This window comes from Agelaius phoeniceus, assembly GCF_051311805.1.
Source record: "Agelaius phoeniceus isolate bAgePho1 chromosome W unlocalized genomic scaffold, bAgePho1.hap1 SUPER_W_unloc_1, whole genome shotgun sequence".
Lineage (NCBI taxonomy): Eukaryota > Metazoa > Chordata > Aves > Passeriformes > Icteridae > Agelaius > Agelaius phoeniceus.
In genome coordinates, this window is record NW_027509866.1 from 2993240 (window position 1) to 3012610 (window position 19371).

The 19371-nt window shown below is 53.2% G+C and overlaps 1 protein-coding gene across 1 annotated transcript; it reads left to right on the forward strand.

Annotated features, from left to right (window-relative positions):
- Window positions 1-18042: 18042 nt before the first annotated feature.
- LOC143692515 (olfactory receptor 14J1-like) lies at window positions 18043-18975 on the forward strand. Its single transcript, XM_077172756.1, has one exon. The coding sequence runs from the start codon at window positions 18043-18045 to the stop codon at window positions 18973-18975; it is 933 nt and encodes a 310-aa protein (XP_077028871.1).
- Window positions 18976-19371: the final 396 nt, after the last annotated feature.

Genomic DNA, 19371 nt, shown 5'->3' on the forward strand with positions numbered 1-19371 from the left:
TGGATTTTTAATGTAAACATTCAAATTTGGTAATACAAATATAAATAATTCTTTTATAAATAAGAAAAATAATTATAATTTTAATAATTCAGTAAATTTTACTTTTAAAGGGAAATGCATAATTATGTTTTGGGACGTCAGTCTGTAAGAGATGGTCCAAAGATCCTTCATCTGCTTCACAACTGCTGTCAAGGACGGAGCTTGAAGCCCTCCCCGAGGACTGAGACTGAGACCCTTCAAATTCTAACCCAGGGGTGCTGGCCTGACTGGAGCGGGATGTCTGCCATGGGAAGCTGATGTTTCCCATAGGAACCAGTCCTGAAACAACGGGCCCCGCTCACTGCTGGCACCGGTTTGTGCTGTTCAGAACTGGGCTGTCTGTACCTGTTCTCAATGGGTTTATTCTCCACTGTTCCCTCCATGTGCTGTCCTGCTCCCCTCCCGGCGGTAGATTATAAAAGAGCCCTGAGTTAACCAAAGACTTTGAGATTCTCCCTGACGTGACAAGACAGATCTATTGGCTGGACCACGAGGATTTCATCTCTCTCTTGGCAGCTATTCCCCCCCTTCTTTTCTCTGTCTCTCTCTCCTTTATCTGCTTTCCAATCCTTGTGTTGCATCTGCTGTGGGCACTCAATGAAAGGTGCATTTGTTTTGGTTAATACTGAAGGTCCCCTGCTGTGTGTCTTTGCGCTCTGAGATCAGTAAAACGAACCATCGTGACCCCCCTTGTGCCAGGGGATGGTGACACGGCCTGATGGGGCTGTGCCCACAGCATGTGAGCGTGATCTTCTTGGTGGCGACTACACTGGCTCATCTGCTCTTGCTTTCTGGTCTGCCTATCCCAGAATTACCTATGCCACCTGCTTTTCTTATATTGTGGTTCTCTGTGGTTCCTTCAATAGTCAGCCCTTCTTAGGTTCACTCTTGGAATAGGGGATCATCACCTCCCCATCATATCAAGTGCAGTGGAATGCACTTGAATGCATTTTGCATGCATTCAAAGTACGGTCCCTGTTTTTGATTTACTGTGGAATCTCAGTTTGTATTTTCTACCTCTGTCGAGGCTGGGATTGAAGGTGCTTGAGATGATATTTTGCGTTCAGATTCAGGTTGTTTTTGTTTCTTATCAGTGACACAGCCTCACAACCATGAGTTTGCAGCCTTTCATCTAAGGCACAAAATGGCTCAGTATCTCTTGTTACAAGGCCTGGATGGTACCAAGGAGACCGTGGTGACACCATGGAAACTCATGGAACCGTGGGCATTGTGACACAGCAGGGCTTCATGGAACCAAGGAGTCAATTGGGACTCTACAAAACCTCATGGAATCAAGGTCCCATTGTGACACTGAAGAACTTCAGGGACCCAAGAGTCTCTTGTGACACAGGGGGTACTCGTGAAACCATGGAGACCATTTTGAACCTTCAAGGCCTGATGGAACCAAAGGGTCATTCTGGCACTTCTGAGCCCTGGAACCAAAGGTACCACAGTGACACAGTGGGGCTCTGTGGAACCAAGGGGCCGTGGTGACATTGTGGAGTGTCATTGAACCAACTGTCCATGGTGACACTGCAGGGCCTGATGGAATCATGGGCACCATTGTGACACTGCAGGGCGTCATGGAAGCAAGGGGCCATTGTCACACGATGGGGCCTCTTGGGATCCAAGGGCAGTTGTGATACCATGGAAATTATGGCAGCTGTGGCACCATGAAACCAAGGAGACCATTGTGATCCTACAGGACCCCATGGAACTAAGGATTCATGGAACAGTGCAGGACACATGGAACCGAGGGGCCATAGGGAAGCTGTGGAACCAAAAGAGCCCATTGTGACACTGTGGGCCCCCATGGATCCAAAGGTCCATTTTGACATTGCAGGGGCTCATTGAATTAGATGAGATTTATAGTCCTTGCAATCAAAAGGTGGACCCACATCTGGAGAGCAGGACCTTACCATCTGGGAAACTTCTTCCTTCTTTTGGAAACCGAACCACCACCATCTGGGGATACTCCTTTCTGGGAAACATCCTGAGAAAAACTAAATCACAATAGTGTATAGAGTTGTGAGGTAAAAATTGGGAATAGAAACTGCTGCTGAGTAAAAATTGGGACTAGAAACTGCTGAGAAAGCTGATGAGTACCCCTATAAATACCTGTAAGCCTCAACTATGGGTGTGCATTTGGAGGGAAAACTTCCCCCACTGTACCCAGCGCTGTATTGCTCATGCTTTACCATATTAATTAATAAATTGATTGCTGCTTGAATATTGGGCTATTCAAGTTTCTCATTTATAACACAGTGCTCAGTGGATGCTCGAGGGGTCTCTGTACCTCATGCCCTGGGAATGCTTGGGAGGGGCTGGGGGGGGTTGTCCCTGTCCCTGTCACTCCAGGCCATTCCCCAGGGGTGTCCCTGTCCCTGTCACCCCAGGCCATTCCCCAGGGGTGTCCCTGTCCCTGTCACCCCAGGCCATTCCCCAGGGGTGTCCCTGTCCCTGTCACCCCAGGCCATTCCCCAGGGGTGTCCCTGTCCCTGTCACCCCAGGCCATTCCCCAGGGGTCTCCATCATTCTCACCCAGGGAATGCCTGGGGGGTCTCCCTCCCTCTCTCCCCTGTGCCAGGGGGTGCTCGGGGCAGTCTCTGTCCCTCTCAGCCCAGGGGATGCTCGGGGCTCTCTGTCCCCTGGCCCTGGGGGATGCTCGGGGGGTCTCCATCCCTCTGGCCTCAGGCAATGCCTGTGCAGGGCTGGGCACCAGGGGCTCTGTGTCCCTCTCACCGCTGAGGCTGCTCGGGGCTGGGGGGGCTCTGCCACCTTCTCACCCCTGGGGAGCCCGGGGGGGTCTCTGTCCCTCTCAGCCCTGCTGGGACCCCACCCAAACATCATCGGGCTCACAGGGACAGAGACACCCCCAAAGCCCCAGAAGGGCTGAGCCTGGGATTTGGTTTGGGGCTGAGGATTTAGGAAGGGGCTGGAATTGGGGCTGGGATTAGAGTTGGGGCTGAGATTTGGATTAGAGCTGGGATTGGGGTTAAGGCTAGACATGGGATTGGCTTTAGGGCTGGGGTTGGGATTGGGTCTGGGGCTAGACAAGTCTGGGACTGGGATGGGATTTAATACAGAACTGTGAGTGTGTCTAAATGTGGAGTGAGATTGAGACCAGGATCAGGGTCAGGTTTGGGACTGAGCTCACCCAGAGCAGGACAGGGGGGATGTCACTGCAGGATGTCCCTGGCTTTGTCCCAGCCCTCCTCAGGCACCTCCAAACATGGGGGGCAGCTGGGTGCCCCAAGATCCAGGTGCTCCCACGCTGCCCCTCAATACCAGATGAGCATTCCCTGAGGGCAGCCCTGACTGTGACCCTTGGGGCTCTGGGATCAGCCCTCACATCTCTGTGGCAGCAGCTGCAGACAGGATGAGAGATTCCCCCCTCTCTTTCCTGTGGGAGGATGAAGCCTGGCTGCCCTTTTTCTTCTTGTGCCTCCTCCTCTCCTCAGCTGAGGATGTCAAACTCCCCAGGAGCAGGAAAATCCCCATTCCCTGTTTGCTTGTGGCTGCAGCCTGGAACATCCACCCAGAATGAAAAACTTTCTGACAGCCCTGCTGAATGACACTGGGAGGAGGTTTCTGAGAAGGGGAAGAAATTGTATTTTGATAGGAAATAAAAGGTGCAAAATTATTTCTTTCTCTCATATTCCTTTCAGTCAGTTCTGGTCTGTTTTCAGAGTGCCACCTTCTCATCTGATTGTGTTTGTGTCCCCCTTTCTCTCCTGCCTCTCTTTGCCTGCTCTGTTTCTCTCTCAGTGTCTCCCTTGACCCAGGGCAGCTCCCACCAAAGACCCTGCCCTGATTTAATTCCCAATCCAGGAGCTACAACAACCATGGGTGAAGTTATGAAGGCTGGCAGTGAAATGTCACTGTAGGATCTTGCTCCACTTGGCTTTTGGCTCCTTCTTAAGAGCTTTGCCTTCCAGGGCAGGAACATCTTTTGCTGGCTGGGAACTGGAATTCCAGCCCCTGGCAGTGTGTGCCATGGATCCCAGAGGGGCATTCCCGAGGCTGCCAGGGTGCTGCTCCTGCCGTGCCTCCCAAGGAGCTGTGCAGGGCCAGGGGACAAGGTCCAGCAGCTCTGTGGGCTCCCAGAGCACACAGCAAAGGTGGCTTTGATGGACATTTCCCAGCACCTTCCCCGCTGGAAGCAGAGGGAGGGAGGAAATGGAAGCGAGTCCCCGACAAAATCTTGGAAGGATTGGGCTGGGAAGGGACCCTGCCCATGGGTTACGATTTCGCGAGGGAGAGACGCCTCTGCCCCAGGGAAGGTGCGAATGAGAGCGTGGGAACGCAACCTGTGGATCTGCTCGAACTTGGATTGAACTGAACAAGAAATGGGGAGGAGAGAGGGAGAGAAAGAAATCGGGAAGAGATCTCAGAGAGAGAAAGAAATAGGAAAGAGTTCTCAGAGGGGGAGAAAGAAAGAGGAAAAGGCTCCGTCCCGGACTCCGCAGCTGCCGGGGACACCCGCAGGGCGCAGCGCCTTTCACAATTCCAGCCAATCAGAGGAGGCGCTGAACAATTTCCAGCCAACCAGTGCTTTTCTCGCCGATGACTCACCGGTTGCCAGGCGGATCCGCAGAGCCCAGCGGCCCCGGAGCGGAGTTTGGGGCTCGGGCCGGGGGCACGGATCCGCCCCGGGGGGGTCCCCGAGCCCCCTGCCCACCCCTGGGGCCGATCGGGGGCTCCCCCACCCAGCAGCCGGGGCTGCGGGGCCGCGGGGCAGAGGGGTGGGAAAGGGGGGTCTGGGCTGGCAGCGGAGGAAATGCGGGAGGAAGAGGAGGGAGAGGAGGAGCAGGAGCGGGAGCGGGAGAATCCCGGCGCTCGCAGCGCCCACACGCTGAGCCTGCAGCAGCCCCTGCCCCGGGAGCATCGCCCCCAGCCCCGAGCCGCAGGTGAGGGCGAGGCCGAGCTCGCCCCGGCTCCAGCCAGGGGTGTCCGGGAGGATTTTTTTGGAGCGTGTTCGGAGCCGGCAGATCCCGGACTCGAGCCCCGGGTATCTCCGGGCTCCCTAAGAGGAGCTTTTTCGGGGGCAGAGGAGCCGCGATCGCCCCTCGGGAGGGTCCCGGGGGGTCCACGTGGGGATGGCCCGGTACCGACGGGGCGGGACATTGGTTTTGGGGATCCCCGTGAGAGCCGGGGCTGTGGAACGGGGGACCCCCGGGGCGGGGAGAGGGGAAGGGGCGATACCGGAGCTGGGGCACCCCCGGCAGCCCGGAGATGAGGCGGGGACGGGACCCCCTGACCCTGACAGGGGCGCGTCCTGGGGTGACTTCATGATGCTCGTGCCCCATCGGTCCGTTTAGCCCAGAAATGAGTTCTGCACCTTTAAGGCTTGTTCTGAGAGCCAAGGGGAGGAGGAAGAAGCTGCAGTTTGTTTTCAGACACTGCACTCACTCCTCCACATTCCAGCTCCTGGATGGACAGAGGGCGGGACAGAGCTCTCCTTTGCTTTTAGTTAGTTTTTAGCTCTCTGAGGCAGAGAAGTTCCCTGGACTGTGGTTTTTCTTTTTCTTTGGAGCGGTTTAAACCTGCTCTGGACTGAACAACCAGAACACCACCGGCAGCTCCTGCCTGTGGCCCACCGGGCTGAGCCTGGGCCCTGGCATTTCCAGCACTGCAGAGACTGATAAGAGACTGATAAGAGACTGATAAGAGACTGAGTGAGCTGAGCTACAGCCCAAGGAGGAACATTCCGAGTTCATCATCTCTTTTGGAGAAGCAAGAAGTCTTATTGTTTAATATTGTTCATTTGTTGTGCTGGTGAATGCTTTGCCTGCTAAATAAACAGATTTTTTTTTGCTTTTCTCCGAGGAAATCTTTTCTCGATCCGGCTGCGGTAGGGGCTGCTTGTATTTGCTTTGTAGAGGAAAATCTTTTGGAAATTTTCTCCCAAATTTGCCATAAACCAGGACGGGGTGTTGGGAAGAGGGGGGAGCCCCAAGTGGCTGGTCTGGGGTGAGGTTGGAGAAGGGGACCCCAAACCCCCCAACATCCCTAAGTAGGACCCTGGAGAGGGGGGATCCCAATGACCCCTGAGGATCCCCAGCAGCCCTGAGATGGGGGACCACCAGAACCCCAGAGGGATGAGACTGGACATGGGATACTCCTCGTGGCTTTTTTTTTATTCAGTCTTGATTTTTGGAGGATTTTATGGATACCAGATGACTCCTAGAGATGGACTTGTGTGGGCGGAATCCCCAACCAAAGGCATTCACACCTTGTTTTTCCCCAAACCAGGATTTTCCCCAAACCATCCCACAGTGACATCCCCTCTGTCCTGCTCTGGGTGAGCTCAGTCCCAAACCTGACCCTGATCCTGGTCTCAATCTCACTCCATGTTCAGACACACTCACAGTTCTGTATTTAATCCCATCCCAGTGCCAGACTCGTCTAGCCCCAGACCCAATCCCAACCCCAGCCCTAAAGCCAATCCCATGTCTAGCCTTAACCCCAATCCCAGCTCTAATCCAAATCTCAGCCCCAACTCTAATCCCAGCCCCAATTCCAGCCCCTTCCTAAATCCTCAGCCCCAAACCAAATCCCAGGTTTAGCCCTTCTGGGTCTTTGGGGGTGTCTCTGTCCCTATGACCCCGATGATGTTTGGGTGGGGTCCCAGCAGGGCTGAGAGGGACAGAGACCCCCCCCGGCCTCGCCAGGGGTGAGAAGGTGGCAGAGCCCCCCCAGCCCCGAGCAGCCTCAGCGGTGAGAGGGACACAGAGCCCCTGGTGCCCAGCCCTGCACAGGCATTGCCTGAGGCCAGAGGGATGGAGACCCCCCGAGCATCCCCCAGGGCCAGGGGACAGAGAGCCCCGAGCATCCCCTGGGCTGAGAGGGACAGAGACTGCCCCGAGCACCCCCTGGCACAGGGGAGAGAGGGAGGGAGACCCTCCAGGCATTCCCTGGGGTGAGAATGATGGAGACCCCTGGGGAATGGCCTGGGGTGACAGGGACAGGGACAACCCTGGGGAATGGCCTGGGGTGACAGGGACAGGGACAGCCCTCCTAAGCCCCTCCCAAGCATCCCCCAGTGTGAGAGGGTCAGTGACCCCTTGACCATCCCCAGGGCACTGGACAAAGTAAAGTTGTTTCTTGACAAAAATCAAACTTAAGCCTACAGAAAATGCCTTGAATTTGCTCTTCCCACAAGTCACTTGTGGTGAAAACACAAACAAATCCCAAAATTCAGTAAACTCACAGTAGAAGCAATTTTGTGGCAATTCCAAAATCCATTGGTCCTGCACAGCTCCAGCTCTGCTGCTGCCACATTCTGATAAAAGAAGCGTGGAAATTCGGCCCAATACATTGCAATACCTCTTTTATGAAAAGATTATGAAAAGGAAGGGAAAGCGCTGTGTAGATGTCACAAAGGTGACAGGGAAAAAGAAAAAAATTATTCTTAGATTTGGCAAAGCCCCCGGCCTGTGAAAGAGAAAATGGGGGACAGCCACGGACTGAGAGAGACAGAGACCTCCCCTGGGGCAGGGCAAGTGTGACATTGTCCCCTGTGTGTGTGGCCTTCCCAGGGTGGGGGTTTTACACCTGAGCCAGTTTGGGTAAGGGGGGTGGTGTTCACCCCCTGAGCAGGGATTCCCCCACTGTTTCAGGCTGCAATGTAAGATGGAACCAAATGCATGTTTTCAATGCCCATCTTCATCAACTGCTAGAAACAGGTGGGGCAGTGTTCTTGATCTCTTCCATGACTCAGCCCTGATAACGCCCTCCAGGGGAGATATCTTCTGGGAATGGGCCATGAGTGTCACTGCAGGGCTGATCAAATTCCATCCTCCCATTGTGGGATGCTCCGCCCAGGGGCAGGATCCAAGCATTCCTACCTGCATATAAGCTGAGCCTTGCAACACCAGGAGCAGCTTGCCTACTGGATTCCCAGAGGACAAGAGCTCCAGAACCACCACTGGACCTTCAGAGGAAGACCAGACCCTTCTACAGGATCACTGCTTGGACAGAATCACGTTCATCACTCCCACAGGACTGCAGCCACCATTTAATGGGACTGCTGCCACCAGCCTGACCAGCAACAGGGTGTCAGGTTATATCCTGACTCTGTCAGTTTAAGGCAGTGTTTCTGTATCATTGCCTTGATCTTCATTTTCTTATTAAATTCTAATTCTGACTTAGACCCTCCCCCAGGTTTCCCTTTAATCCTGTACAAAAGACCACATGTTCACCCTTTCTTTGGTCCCCAAAACAGGATTTCCCATTCACAAACCTTGACTCAATGGAGGAGGAGGCAGTGAGGAAGAGGAAGGAGCCCTGGGATACCCAGGCAGGTGAGGAGGAAGTCAGTGCCCCTTTCCCCCTCTCTCCTGCTCCATCTCCCAGCCCAGCACAGCCCCCGGCTGCAGGACAACCCTGCTGCCAACCCCGTCCTGCCGGGGATGCACTGGGGGGGATCTCCTTCCCCTTCCCTCTGGCACAGAGGCAAATCCCATCCTCTCCTTGTCCTTCCTCCCCCAGGGAAGGAGCTGAGGATAGAGACCACAGAGGACAAATCCCCATGGCAGAACTTTGTGGAAGAGGCTGTTTTGAGTTGCTCCATGGCACAGGAATTCAACAGGCCGGAAATGCCTGGAAGATCTTACATGAGGAAGGGCTCCAAACCCAGCCCAGTGTGCTCTGAGGAGGAAAGACCCACCCTGAGCCACCCTGAAGGTGGGCAGAGCTTCAGCCAGAGCTCAGAGCTGGTGGTCCCTGAGCAGCTTCATGATGGGAAAAAGCCCCACAAGTGCTTGGAGTGTGGGAAGAGCTTCAGGCAGAGCAGCACCCTGATCAGCCACCAGATGATCCACACTGGGGAATGGCCCTACGAGTGTGGGGAGTGTGGGAAGTGTGATGGTGTTGGCAGGGTTCTTAGGATGAGAGAAGAGACAAGAATGTCGACTCCATGTTTCAGAAGGCTTGATTTATTATTTTATGATATATATTATATTAAATCTGTGCTACAAGAATAGAAGAAAGTATATTATCAGAAGTCTAGCTACGAATAGAAAAGGAATGATAACAAAGGCTTGTGACTGACTGAGACAGTCTGGACAGCTGGACTGTGAATGGCCATTATTAGAAACAACCACATGAGACCAATCACAGATCCACTTGTTGCATTCCACACGACCAAATTATCATGGTTTACATTTTGTTCCTGAGGCCTCTCAGCTTCACCAGAGAAAAAATCCTTTCAGAAAATATCATGGCTACAGGGAAGGGCTTCAGCTGCATGTCCCACCTCATCACTCACCGGCGCATCCACACTGGGGAGAGGCCCTACGAGTGTCCCCAGTGTGGGAAGAGCTTCCCCAGCAGCTCTCACTTGACCAGACACCAACAGATCCACCCATAGGGGAAGCCCTGCAACATCTCTGACTGTGGGAAGAGCTTCCTGCACTGCTCCAACTCCATGCCCCATGAGAGGACCCACTTTGGGCAGAGCCCTGGTAACCCACATTCCCTGTGATCCATGTTGGGAGGAGATCTTGATGGTTATCCTTTTGGTCTGGCCCTAATTTTCTTCTCATTTGTCTCTATTACTTAAAAATAATATGACTAAAAAGAAAGTAATTGATCAAAGATGTCTAAAGTGCCACAATTTAACAGGTATTTCAGATGGAATTTATGGTTTGGGGACATATTTTGGGGGATTTGTGGGTTCTTGGGCGATTTCAGGAAGTGTTCTCCGTATCTTTGCACTCCAAAACCAAGATGATTTGATCTGTCACCTCAAAATTACTTAATTGCCCTGAAAAAAACTCAGTCATACCCCACAAGGGCTCAATCCCACCTCAAATTGGCTTGTTCCCACCTCAAAAAAAAAATCAGTCCCATGTCAAAATTACTCAATTCCACAGCCTCTAGGGTGAGATGGGATTGGAAGGAGATTTGGGGAAGTGGCATACAAATTTGGAGAAGTGGGATCAGGATTGTGTGGGGCTGGGTGTGTGGGATGTATTTTGACAATAAATAAAACATTCAGATTATTAACTTCTATCCCATTCATTTTCCATCAGTTCTGGTTTGTTTTTCAGAGTGCCACCTTCTCAGCTGATTGTGTTGGTGTCCTCCTTTCTCTCCTGCCTCTCTTTGCCTGCTCTGTTTCTCTCTCAGTGTCTCCCTTGACCCAGGGCAGCTCCCACCAAAGACTCTGCCCTGATTTAATTCCCAATCCATGAGCTACAACAACCATGGGTGAAGTTATGAAGGCTGGCAGTGAAATGTCACTGTAAGATCTTGCTCCACTTGGCTTTTTGCTCCTTCTTAGGGCTTTGCCTTCAAGGGCAGGAACATCTTTTCCTGTCTGGGAACTGGAATTCCAGCCCCTGGCAGTGTGTGCCATGGATCCCAGAGGGGCATTCCTGAGGCTGCCAGGGTGCTGCTCCTGCCGTGCCTCCCAAGGAGCTGTGCAGGGCCAGGGGACAAGGTCCAGCAGCTCTGTTGGTGCTGCAGTGCCACAAGGGCCCCTGCTTCCATGAGTTTCCCTACTGCCAGCAGCGGTTCCTTGGTTCCCATGATGCCCTGCTGCTGTGTCACCATGGATATTTGGTGCCATGAAGTTCTTCAGTGTCACAATGGCCTCCTTGGATGGGCAGTGTCACCATGGACCATTGGCTCCAGGCAGCCCCACTGGGTCACCATGGACTCCTTGGTTCCATGAGGATCTGGGGGTGTCTCCATGGTCTCCTTGGATCCCCAGTGTCACAATGGACCACTGGATCCACATGGCCCTGCTGTGTCACCATGGCCCCTTGGTTCCATGGGACCCCAGGGTCACAATTGACTCCTTGCTTCCACATCGCCCCCTCAGTGTCAAAATGGCCCCTTTGTTCCATGAGGAACACAAAAGTTTTGTAGGAACATTGAGCAAATCCTGCTTAACACACCTGGGAACATCTGTTTGCATTCCAAAGAGGGGTTAAAGGTGAGGATGGCACCAGCAGCTTCCATCTGCAACAGAGATCCAGGGAAAGGACAGGGACAGAGGATTCAGCTGCAAGACTCAGAGAATTCTGCTCCCAGAGATCATTTCTGCTCACACTGTCCCTTGGAGAAAGGTGACACCATTCCAGGCAGCCTGGACTGAGCAGGTGGTTCCTGGGTGGGGTTTGTTGCTCAGGAAACCTGCTCAGGCTTTTCCTTTTTTTCCTCACCAACAGGAAAACTTCTCCTGGGCCTGTGTGCAGGCAGAGCCCTGAGGAGAGCAGGTGGGACACGGTGAAATGGGCTGGGACATGGAGCTGCAGAGCTCAGGGACAAGGTTCTGCTGCAGGGCACAGGGATGTCAGTGCCAGGTGGGCCATGTCAGACATGGTGAGGCTGGGGGTGAGGAGCAGCTTGTCCAAACAGGGTCAGCCCTCAAGGGACTCATTCTTCTTTGTGCCCAGACCTCCTAAGGAGACATTCAGCATCAAGATCACCTGGGGAATGCTTCTATCTGCTCTTCTCTGACCTGAAAAATAAAAAAATACACAGTTGATTAAAGAAGAAAAGTCATGAGGTGCACTTTAAATTTCCTCCTTACAAGAATCCCAAACTCATTCCAATCAGCTGCACAAGCCCTGGAGACTGGAAGACCACTGAAGGAAGACAAAGCACCCCCAAGAATTTTCTGTATTTTATTGAGCCCCACAAGGGATTTGGGGCTGAGTCCAGGACCCTCAGGCACTGAGAGAAGGGCGAAGAAGCTGCTCAAGGAGTCAGAAGCAAAACTCCAAGTCCCTTGGAGCATCACTGGGCCCCACTGAGGGCAGGGAGTGCCAAAGGCTCCCCAGGGATTGCAGAGAGCAGCTCCTTGAGGCCAGGATTGCAGGGAGCCACAGGCTCTGAGCAGGGAACTGCAATGCTGAGCAAGGCCTGGGCTGGCTGGGGGAAGCAGAAAGGCCAAGCCCTGAGCCAGCCTGGGACAGCAGGGCCTGTCCCTCACGGGTGGCTCGGGGATGTTTGTGGGGCACTGGGATGTGAGGGGCAGCAAGGACAAATGCCATAAACCTGTGTGACACTGCAGACCCTCATGGAACCAAGGGGCCAGTGGGACACTGGGGGAAGTTGTGGGACCAAGGGGATCATTGTGGCACTGTTGGGGCCTATGGAACCAAGGGGCCAGTATGACACTGTGGGGCCTCATGGAAACAAGAGGCCATTGTGAGCCTGCAGGGCTGGAACACCCCAGAACACTGAAATGCTGGGGGTAACCAAAGGTTCCTCTCCTTGAGTTTGGTGCACAGGAGAAACACCAACCAGATATTCTCAACATGGACAGATGTAAAGAATATTCTTCTTTTAAGAAAGGAACCCACAAGGATCATCAAGTCCAGCTCTGAAGTGAATGGCCCACACAAGGATTGAGCCCACAACCTCAGTGATACCAGCACCATGCTCTAACCAACAGAGCAAAAGGTCAAAATGACGCAAAATTTTACTGGTAAAATATAGACAATCGAGGAAATTTGGCAAAGGGTTTAACAAAACATGCACTTCAACATAAAACACTTATCATAGCATTAACTTGATTAACTTAGTTCATTTAACCTAAAAACCGGTAACCCTTAAAGTGTTAAGCAACCAAAAATGTTCCAGGTAAATAGGATTAGAAGGAAAAGAAATAGAGAACAACAGCAAAACAGAAGATGTATAGAAAGACACACACACACATAGGTACCAACTGCACAGGTTCCAGCATCACCAACAGAGGAACCCCAGCAGAAGGCAGGATCCAGACCCTGGGCTGGCCTCGTGCTCCAGCTTTTAACCCCCTGGGCCTTCATGGGCCCGCCCCTGGGGTGGGACTGCCAGTTGTTGTCCAATCAGAGCCAGGGTAGCACCAGCTGCCAGTGTGTGAATGATTGACAGCTCAGCCAATCAGAGCTGGGTTAGCACCACCCCCTGCTGTGTGATTGGCAGCTCTGCCAGGCCAGGGCTGGGGGCGGGGCTCTGTCCCACCACAAACCAAGGCCTGACACGGCCCTGGCCCCACACGGGCATTCCGAGCATCCCAAGGTGTCTCGGGATATGGATCTCATCCAGCCTCTGACAGCGACCACGGTGACACTACGGAACCTCATGGAGCCATGGCTCAGTTGTGACAATGGAGGTCCAAGGACACCATGGTGGCATTACAGAACCTCGTGGGACCAAGGGGCCATTGTGACATTGTGGTGGCTCATGGAATCAAGGAGACCATTGTGAAACTCGGGGGCCCCAAGGAACCAAGGGTCCATGGTGACCTTGTGCAGCCTGTAGTGTCACAGAGGAGCCACTGTGACACAGCCAGGGCGCATGGAGCCGAGGGGCCATGGTGACACATCAGGGCTTAGTGGAGCCACGAAGCCATTGCAACATTGCAAGACCCCATGGAAGCACGGGGCCATGGTGACACAGCAGAAGCAAGGGGAACATTGTGACACTCCAGGGCCTCATGGAACCAAGGAGACCATTGTGACACTGTGGGGCCCCATGGAACTGAGGGAACATGGAACAGGCCTGGCTGGCTTGGCCTCCCAGGGGCCACCTGACAGGTCTGGCTGATGTTGTGATGTCAAGGGCTGCCTCTCATCAGCTCCTGGAACACTGGGGCTCCATGCTTTCCTTGCTATAGAAAAGAACCCTCCCTCTTTTTAGATGCTCATTTCCAAAATTGGTATTCTCTCAAAAAATTTTCCTATATGCAAGGGTTTCTCTCAGAAAAAAACCTGCCACTTCTGGCTGGCCTTGTCCTCTGGTGGTCACCTCTCTTCTGCCTGGCAAACACTGGGGCTCTGTTCCTTCCTTCCTATGGAAAAGAACTGTCTTTCATGTCCAGGGTCCATGGCCAAAATTAGAATTTGGCCTCCCAAATTCCATATATCCAAGGATTGCTCCCAGACAAAAGAAGCCAGGACAGACAGGTCAGGCTGGCCCTGTCCTCTGGTGATTTTCTTAGACTCTGAGCTGAATGTTTTCATTTGAAAACACCTTGGAAAGGGCCCAGAGATCTCCCAAGGTGGGGTTTTGAAGCCTCGGGCACATGACCGATACATATGGACAAAGGAGCTCTGTGCTCTGTGCAGTTGTGGTGGTTTTGCATCACAGAAGTGATGTCCTAAGAGAAGCTGCTAGCAGTTTCCTCCGTGTCTCACTAAAAAAACAATCAGTAATTATCTTTGAGAACTGACAATCTGTTAAACCACTAAGGAAACTGTACACACCTCTGTGAAGACACATGTTAACGATGGGAAAGCCTGGGAGGGTCTCTTTCCCTTCTGGCTGGCACAGAGGTAACAAGGCTGACCCGGCCCCGTCTCAGCCAGGCCGGGCCGGGCGGCTCCTGCCGTGGGGCCGGGCCCCTTCCCAGGGACCCCGCCAGGCCCCATCGGCTGCCGGGCAGGGCAGGGGAGGCCGCGGGGCCGAGGCCGGGCAGGGCCATGGCTGCAGTTGGGAACATCTGGGCCCTGCTGAGCCCTGCCCCGCCGCCAGCCCGGGCCCAGCCAGGATCCGCCGGGCCCCAGGAGCAGCCCCGGGCCGGGCCGGCTCGGCCAAGATTCTGCCACCCTTGGGCTTCAGCCGCAAGCCCCGGGCAGGGGCAGGAGAAGCCATCGGCCCCCGGCCGTGCTGCTGCTGTGCTCTGGCCTGGCTGCTGAGGTCCTGGCCCTGCCCCAGCGCGGCCCATCCGGACACAGCCCCAGCACAGCCGCTGCAGAAACCTACATCGTAAAACAGCTCCGGCCGCAAGCACCGAGCCCGGCCGGGGGCACAGAACCATCTGCACGCCCCGGGTGAGATATGAACTCTTTCAGTGCTTCCATCCTCCCTCCAGTGAGAGAAAAGGACAAAGTGCAGGCACACAGAGGAGCAACATGAAGACACCGAGTTCAGTGAAGGGAAAGTTGAGTCCCAGATGGGAGGGATGAAGAGATGCCTTGATCTTGGGACTGAAATCCTCTTGTAAAGCTATGGGGAAGGATGTAATTAATATATCAGACTCTCTTTTTCCCTACAACTAATTGAAAATATGGGGAGATGACTTGTTCAGCAAAAACCTCCATGCTAAAGTAGGCAATTGTTGAAGTAGCTGTGATCCTATGAGAAGTTTAAACAGAGAAAGAGAGAAGATCGGTGAGATCCTGTGCCCTCAGGGAGTGAAGAAGAAGATCTCTGTTCTCAGAGATGAAGATGATTTCAGAAATAGATGAAGAGAATCTTTGCTCTTGAACAGCTCATCTTTAAACTCATACCCCATTAGTGTACATGGCCCATAAAAACAGCTGTGGGAAAAGCTATGAAAAAATGGGAGGGACTTGACAATTGCAGATTTTCTGGGCAGCTGCTATTTGTGGGAATTGAGAGCCACGAGAGAACTTTTTTCTTATGGAGAAGTCTCCATAGCATGAAAGAGAGACTCCTCTCCCTAAGTGAACTGAAGAAAGACTGTTCTAGGTGGTGTAAACTGACTGAAACTTTCAGGTTTTGTCTCCTTGCATTGTCAGTAAGAAAGAAAAGGTTGTAGGGAGAGGAGAAGTGTTCAGATTCTTATTATTCTTTCTTCTATTTACTGGTAATAAACTTTTCTATATACCCTTTTAAAATTTTGAGCCTACTTTGCCTTTCTCCTAATCCTATCTCACAGCAGGAAATGAGTAAATATATTCCAGTGAGTGCAATGGTAATTAGCCAACACTGATCCCACTGCACTAATAGATGCATTGGCTGAGAAATCTCAAATTAGCAAACCAAAATCACTCCAGATACATTCCTGATAAACTGCATTAGAGCAGAGGGAAATCAAGGCAGAGCCATGGTTTGTCAGGACTTGCTGTATCCTAATGAGCCCCGTGGTGCATTTGGAGCTGGGCCCTTGAACCTCAGGGCCTGAGAGGAGATTGCACAAACCTTTCCAGGAGTCAAAGTCACAAGAAAACACCAAAGTGTCTCAAAGCATGAATGGGTCTCAGTGAGGTCCATCCCCAACACAGGCTCCTCATGGACTCCTTGGAGGTGACAATTGCAGGCCAGGATGGCACAAAAACCTCTCAGAGTCTCAGTGTGGAAAGGAAATTCCAAACTACCTTAAAAAATTTGAGAAGCTGAAAGCATTACTGAGCAGCACTGAGTGTCAGTACAAAGCTCTCAAGGGACTCGTTAAAGCAGATAATTGGGGCTATGATTGCACAAAGCTCTCACAGAGTCTGTATCAAAAGGGAAACACCAAGTACCTTCAAATAACTGGAGTACCTTAAAGCATTAATGAGCCCCACTGAGTGTTGTTACTGGCAAAGCCTCTCCAGGGACTAATTACAGCAGATAATTGGAGGCCATGATTGCACAAACTTCTCAGAGACTCCAAGGCAAAAGCCAAAGCCAAAGTCCTTTGAAAAAGCTGCAGTCCCTGCAGGGAGCATGAAGGAGCCCCCAGGGCCATTGCTGAGCAAGGCTCCCCAGGGACTCCTTGCAGCAGATCCTTGAGGCCACTGGGATGTGGGCTAGGGGGGGATGCTGAGGGCAGCACAAGGGGCTGACAGTGCCCAGCCTGGCTGGGGCTGTGCCAGAAGGCCCCAGGGCCTCAGGACAAGGTGTCTCCTCCCAGCCCTTGCTGGCACAGACCCTGCTGTGCCCCAGGGCACCAAGACTTGGCTTCTCTTTGTCCCCACCTGTCATCACTGCCTGCAGTTCTCTGCTCTGCCTGGGGCCTGGGGACACTTTCTCAGTTGTGTCCCACAGTGGGACCCATTAAAAGTCCAAGAAACTTTGGAGTTGGATTCTGCCTTGGAGTTCTGGAGAGGTTTCTTCAGCTCCCTCTCAGGGACTGATGTCCAGGGCCTGAGCACAAAGCCCCAGAGGCTGATTAAAGTCCTTGTGCTGTGTCTGTGCTGCTGAGCTGGGCTGGGCTCCTGGCCCAGAGGCAGCTCCTGGTCACCAAGAAGAGCTTCAAAAGCACATTTCTCTGGATGAGCAGCTCTTCTGCCAGCCCAGCAGGGCTGGGGCACTGCCTGCAGCCAGCGCGGGCACAGCCCAGAGGCACAGAGAGCTTCAATCAGTCAGGGCTGGGAAGGGGCTGAGAAGTGCCTGGGGCACAATCACTGCCAGCCCTTGGCACAGGAACCTCTGGCTGCAGGACAGTGCAGCTGCAGCTCCTGGAGCCATCTCCTGCAGCTGGAACATCCCAATGCCTGCAGAGCCTGTGAGTACATTCTCTGCTTGTCTCTTGTGCAGAGCAGCCAGGGGTGCCCAGGGCTGTCCTGCAGAGCAGGGTCCTGCAGCCCAGGGCGCTGTGCTGGGGCAGGGACTCTGCTGCCTGCCAGGGACAGCTCTCAGCCAGCCCTGGCAGCTGCTCCCAGCGCTGGGGGACAAGATCTGGGTGGGAGGAGACAGCTGGTGAGGCTTGGAAGTGTTCTCCTTGTGTGGGGAGGATGCTGCATTGTTCAGGACTGCTCCCAGCATGGCATTTAACTGCAGAACATTTCCAAATAGATTATAAAGGGAGCACAGCAAGGCAGGGGCTGCATAAAAGGGGAAATCCTGCTTTTTTAATCTACTTCTCTGGGTTGCCTGGATGTGAAATAGCACATAGATATTCATCTCTGATTTCAGGCAGTAAAAAATAAAAAACATTTCTATTACATCTGAATAAACTGGGCAGTTACTGAGATGAGCACAGGGTCCCTTAGGGCAGAATCAGTGTTGCTTTTCCAGCCTCCTCAGGGTTGCTCTGACGTTGCCATCAGAGCCTGCAGAGCCAGAGCTGCCCCTGGGCAGTGCCTGAGCTGGGAGGGCTCTGCAGGGCAGAGCTGAGCCCCCAGGGCTGGGCTGGGCTCTGGCAGCACTGGCAGGGCCCTGCCCTGGGCACAGGGAAGCAGCTGCTGGCAGGGACAGCTCCAGGCAGCAGAGCCCTGGGCAGGCAGTGGGGGGAAAGTGCCCCCAGGCTGTGCTGGGATACTTAAAGTTTTCTCCAAACTCAACTATTCCATGATTACCTTTTTTACAGATCCCTATGTGCAGCCCCAGCAAATGTCCAACAGCAGCTCCATCAGGCACTTCCTCCTGCTGGCATTGGCAGACACGCGGCAGCTGCAGCTCCTGCACTTCTGCCTCTTGCTGGGCATCTCCCTGGCTGCCCTCCTGGGCAACGGCCTCATCATCAGCGCCGTAGCCTGCGGCCACCACCTGCACACGCCCATGTTCTTCTTCCTGCTCAACCTGGCCCTCGCTGACCTGGGCTCCATCTGCACCACTGTCCCCAAAGCCATGCACAATTCCCTCTGGGACACCAGGGACATCTCCTACACTGGATGTGCTGCTCAGCTCTTTTTCTTTCTGCTCTTCATCTCAGCAGAGCTTTCCCTCCTGACCATCATGTGCTACGACCGCTACGTGTCCATCTGCAAACCCCTGCACTACGGGACCATCCTGGGCAGCAGAGCTTGTGCCCACATGGCAGCAGCTGCCTGGGCCAGTGCCTTTCTCTATTCACTGCTGCACACAGCCAATACATTTTCCCTGCCCCTGTGCCATGGCAATGTCCTGGGCCAATTCTTCTGTGAAATCCCCCAGGTACTCAAGCTCTCCTGCTCCAAATCCCAACTCAGGGAACTGGGGATTCTTGCTGTTAGTGCCTGTTTGGTATTTGGCTGTTTTGTGTTCATTGTTTTCTCCTATGTGCAGATCTTCAGGGCTGTGCTGAGGATCCCCTCTGAGCAGGGACGGCACAAAGCCTTTTCCACCTGCCTCCCTCACCTGGCTGTCATCTCCCTGTTCCTCACCACTGGCACATTTGCTCATCTCAAGCCCCCTTCCCTGTCCTCCCCATCCCTGGATCTGGCCCTGTCAGTTCTGTACTCGGTGGTGGCTCCAGCCTTGAACCCCCTCATCTACAGCCTGAGGAACCAGGAGCTCAAGGCTGCTGTGAAGAGACTGATGACTGGATGCTTTCAGAAACAGTAAACTGCTGGCCAGTTTCTGCCAATTACTTTAAATAAAAGTCATCTTTGACACTTCTTGTTGGTTTCATTTTCACAGTCCTTTGTCTTTCTTTTACTTTTTTCATATTGTCTATGGAGAAATGTAATTTTTCTGCTATTTCTTATTTTGTTTCTCTCCACCTTCCCTGTGGCAACAGACTGTGTCAATGAGGGGCTGCACTCTTGGAGCCTTTAAATGAACTAAAGGATCTTCCAGCAAAGTTTTCTGCAGAGATGCCCTTGTGATCCCTTCTCTGGAGCTGCAGCAGCAATGTCTGTGTGCAGAGCTGGGGGGACATCACTGCTGGCACAGCAGCTCTGCTCCTGCTGGCCACACCATTCCTGATCCAGGCCAGGAGCCATTGGCCTTCTTGGCCAC

Coding starts and splice junctions, on each gene's coding strand:
- LOC143692515 (XM_077172756.1), top strand. CDS start 18,043: ATGTCCAACAGCAGCTCCATCAGGCACTTCCTCCTGCTGGCATTGGCA.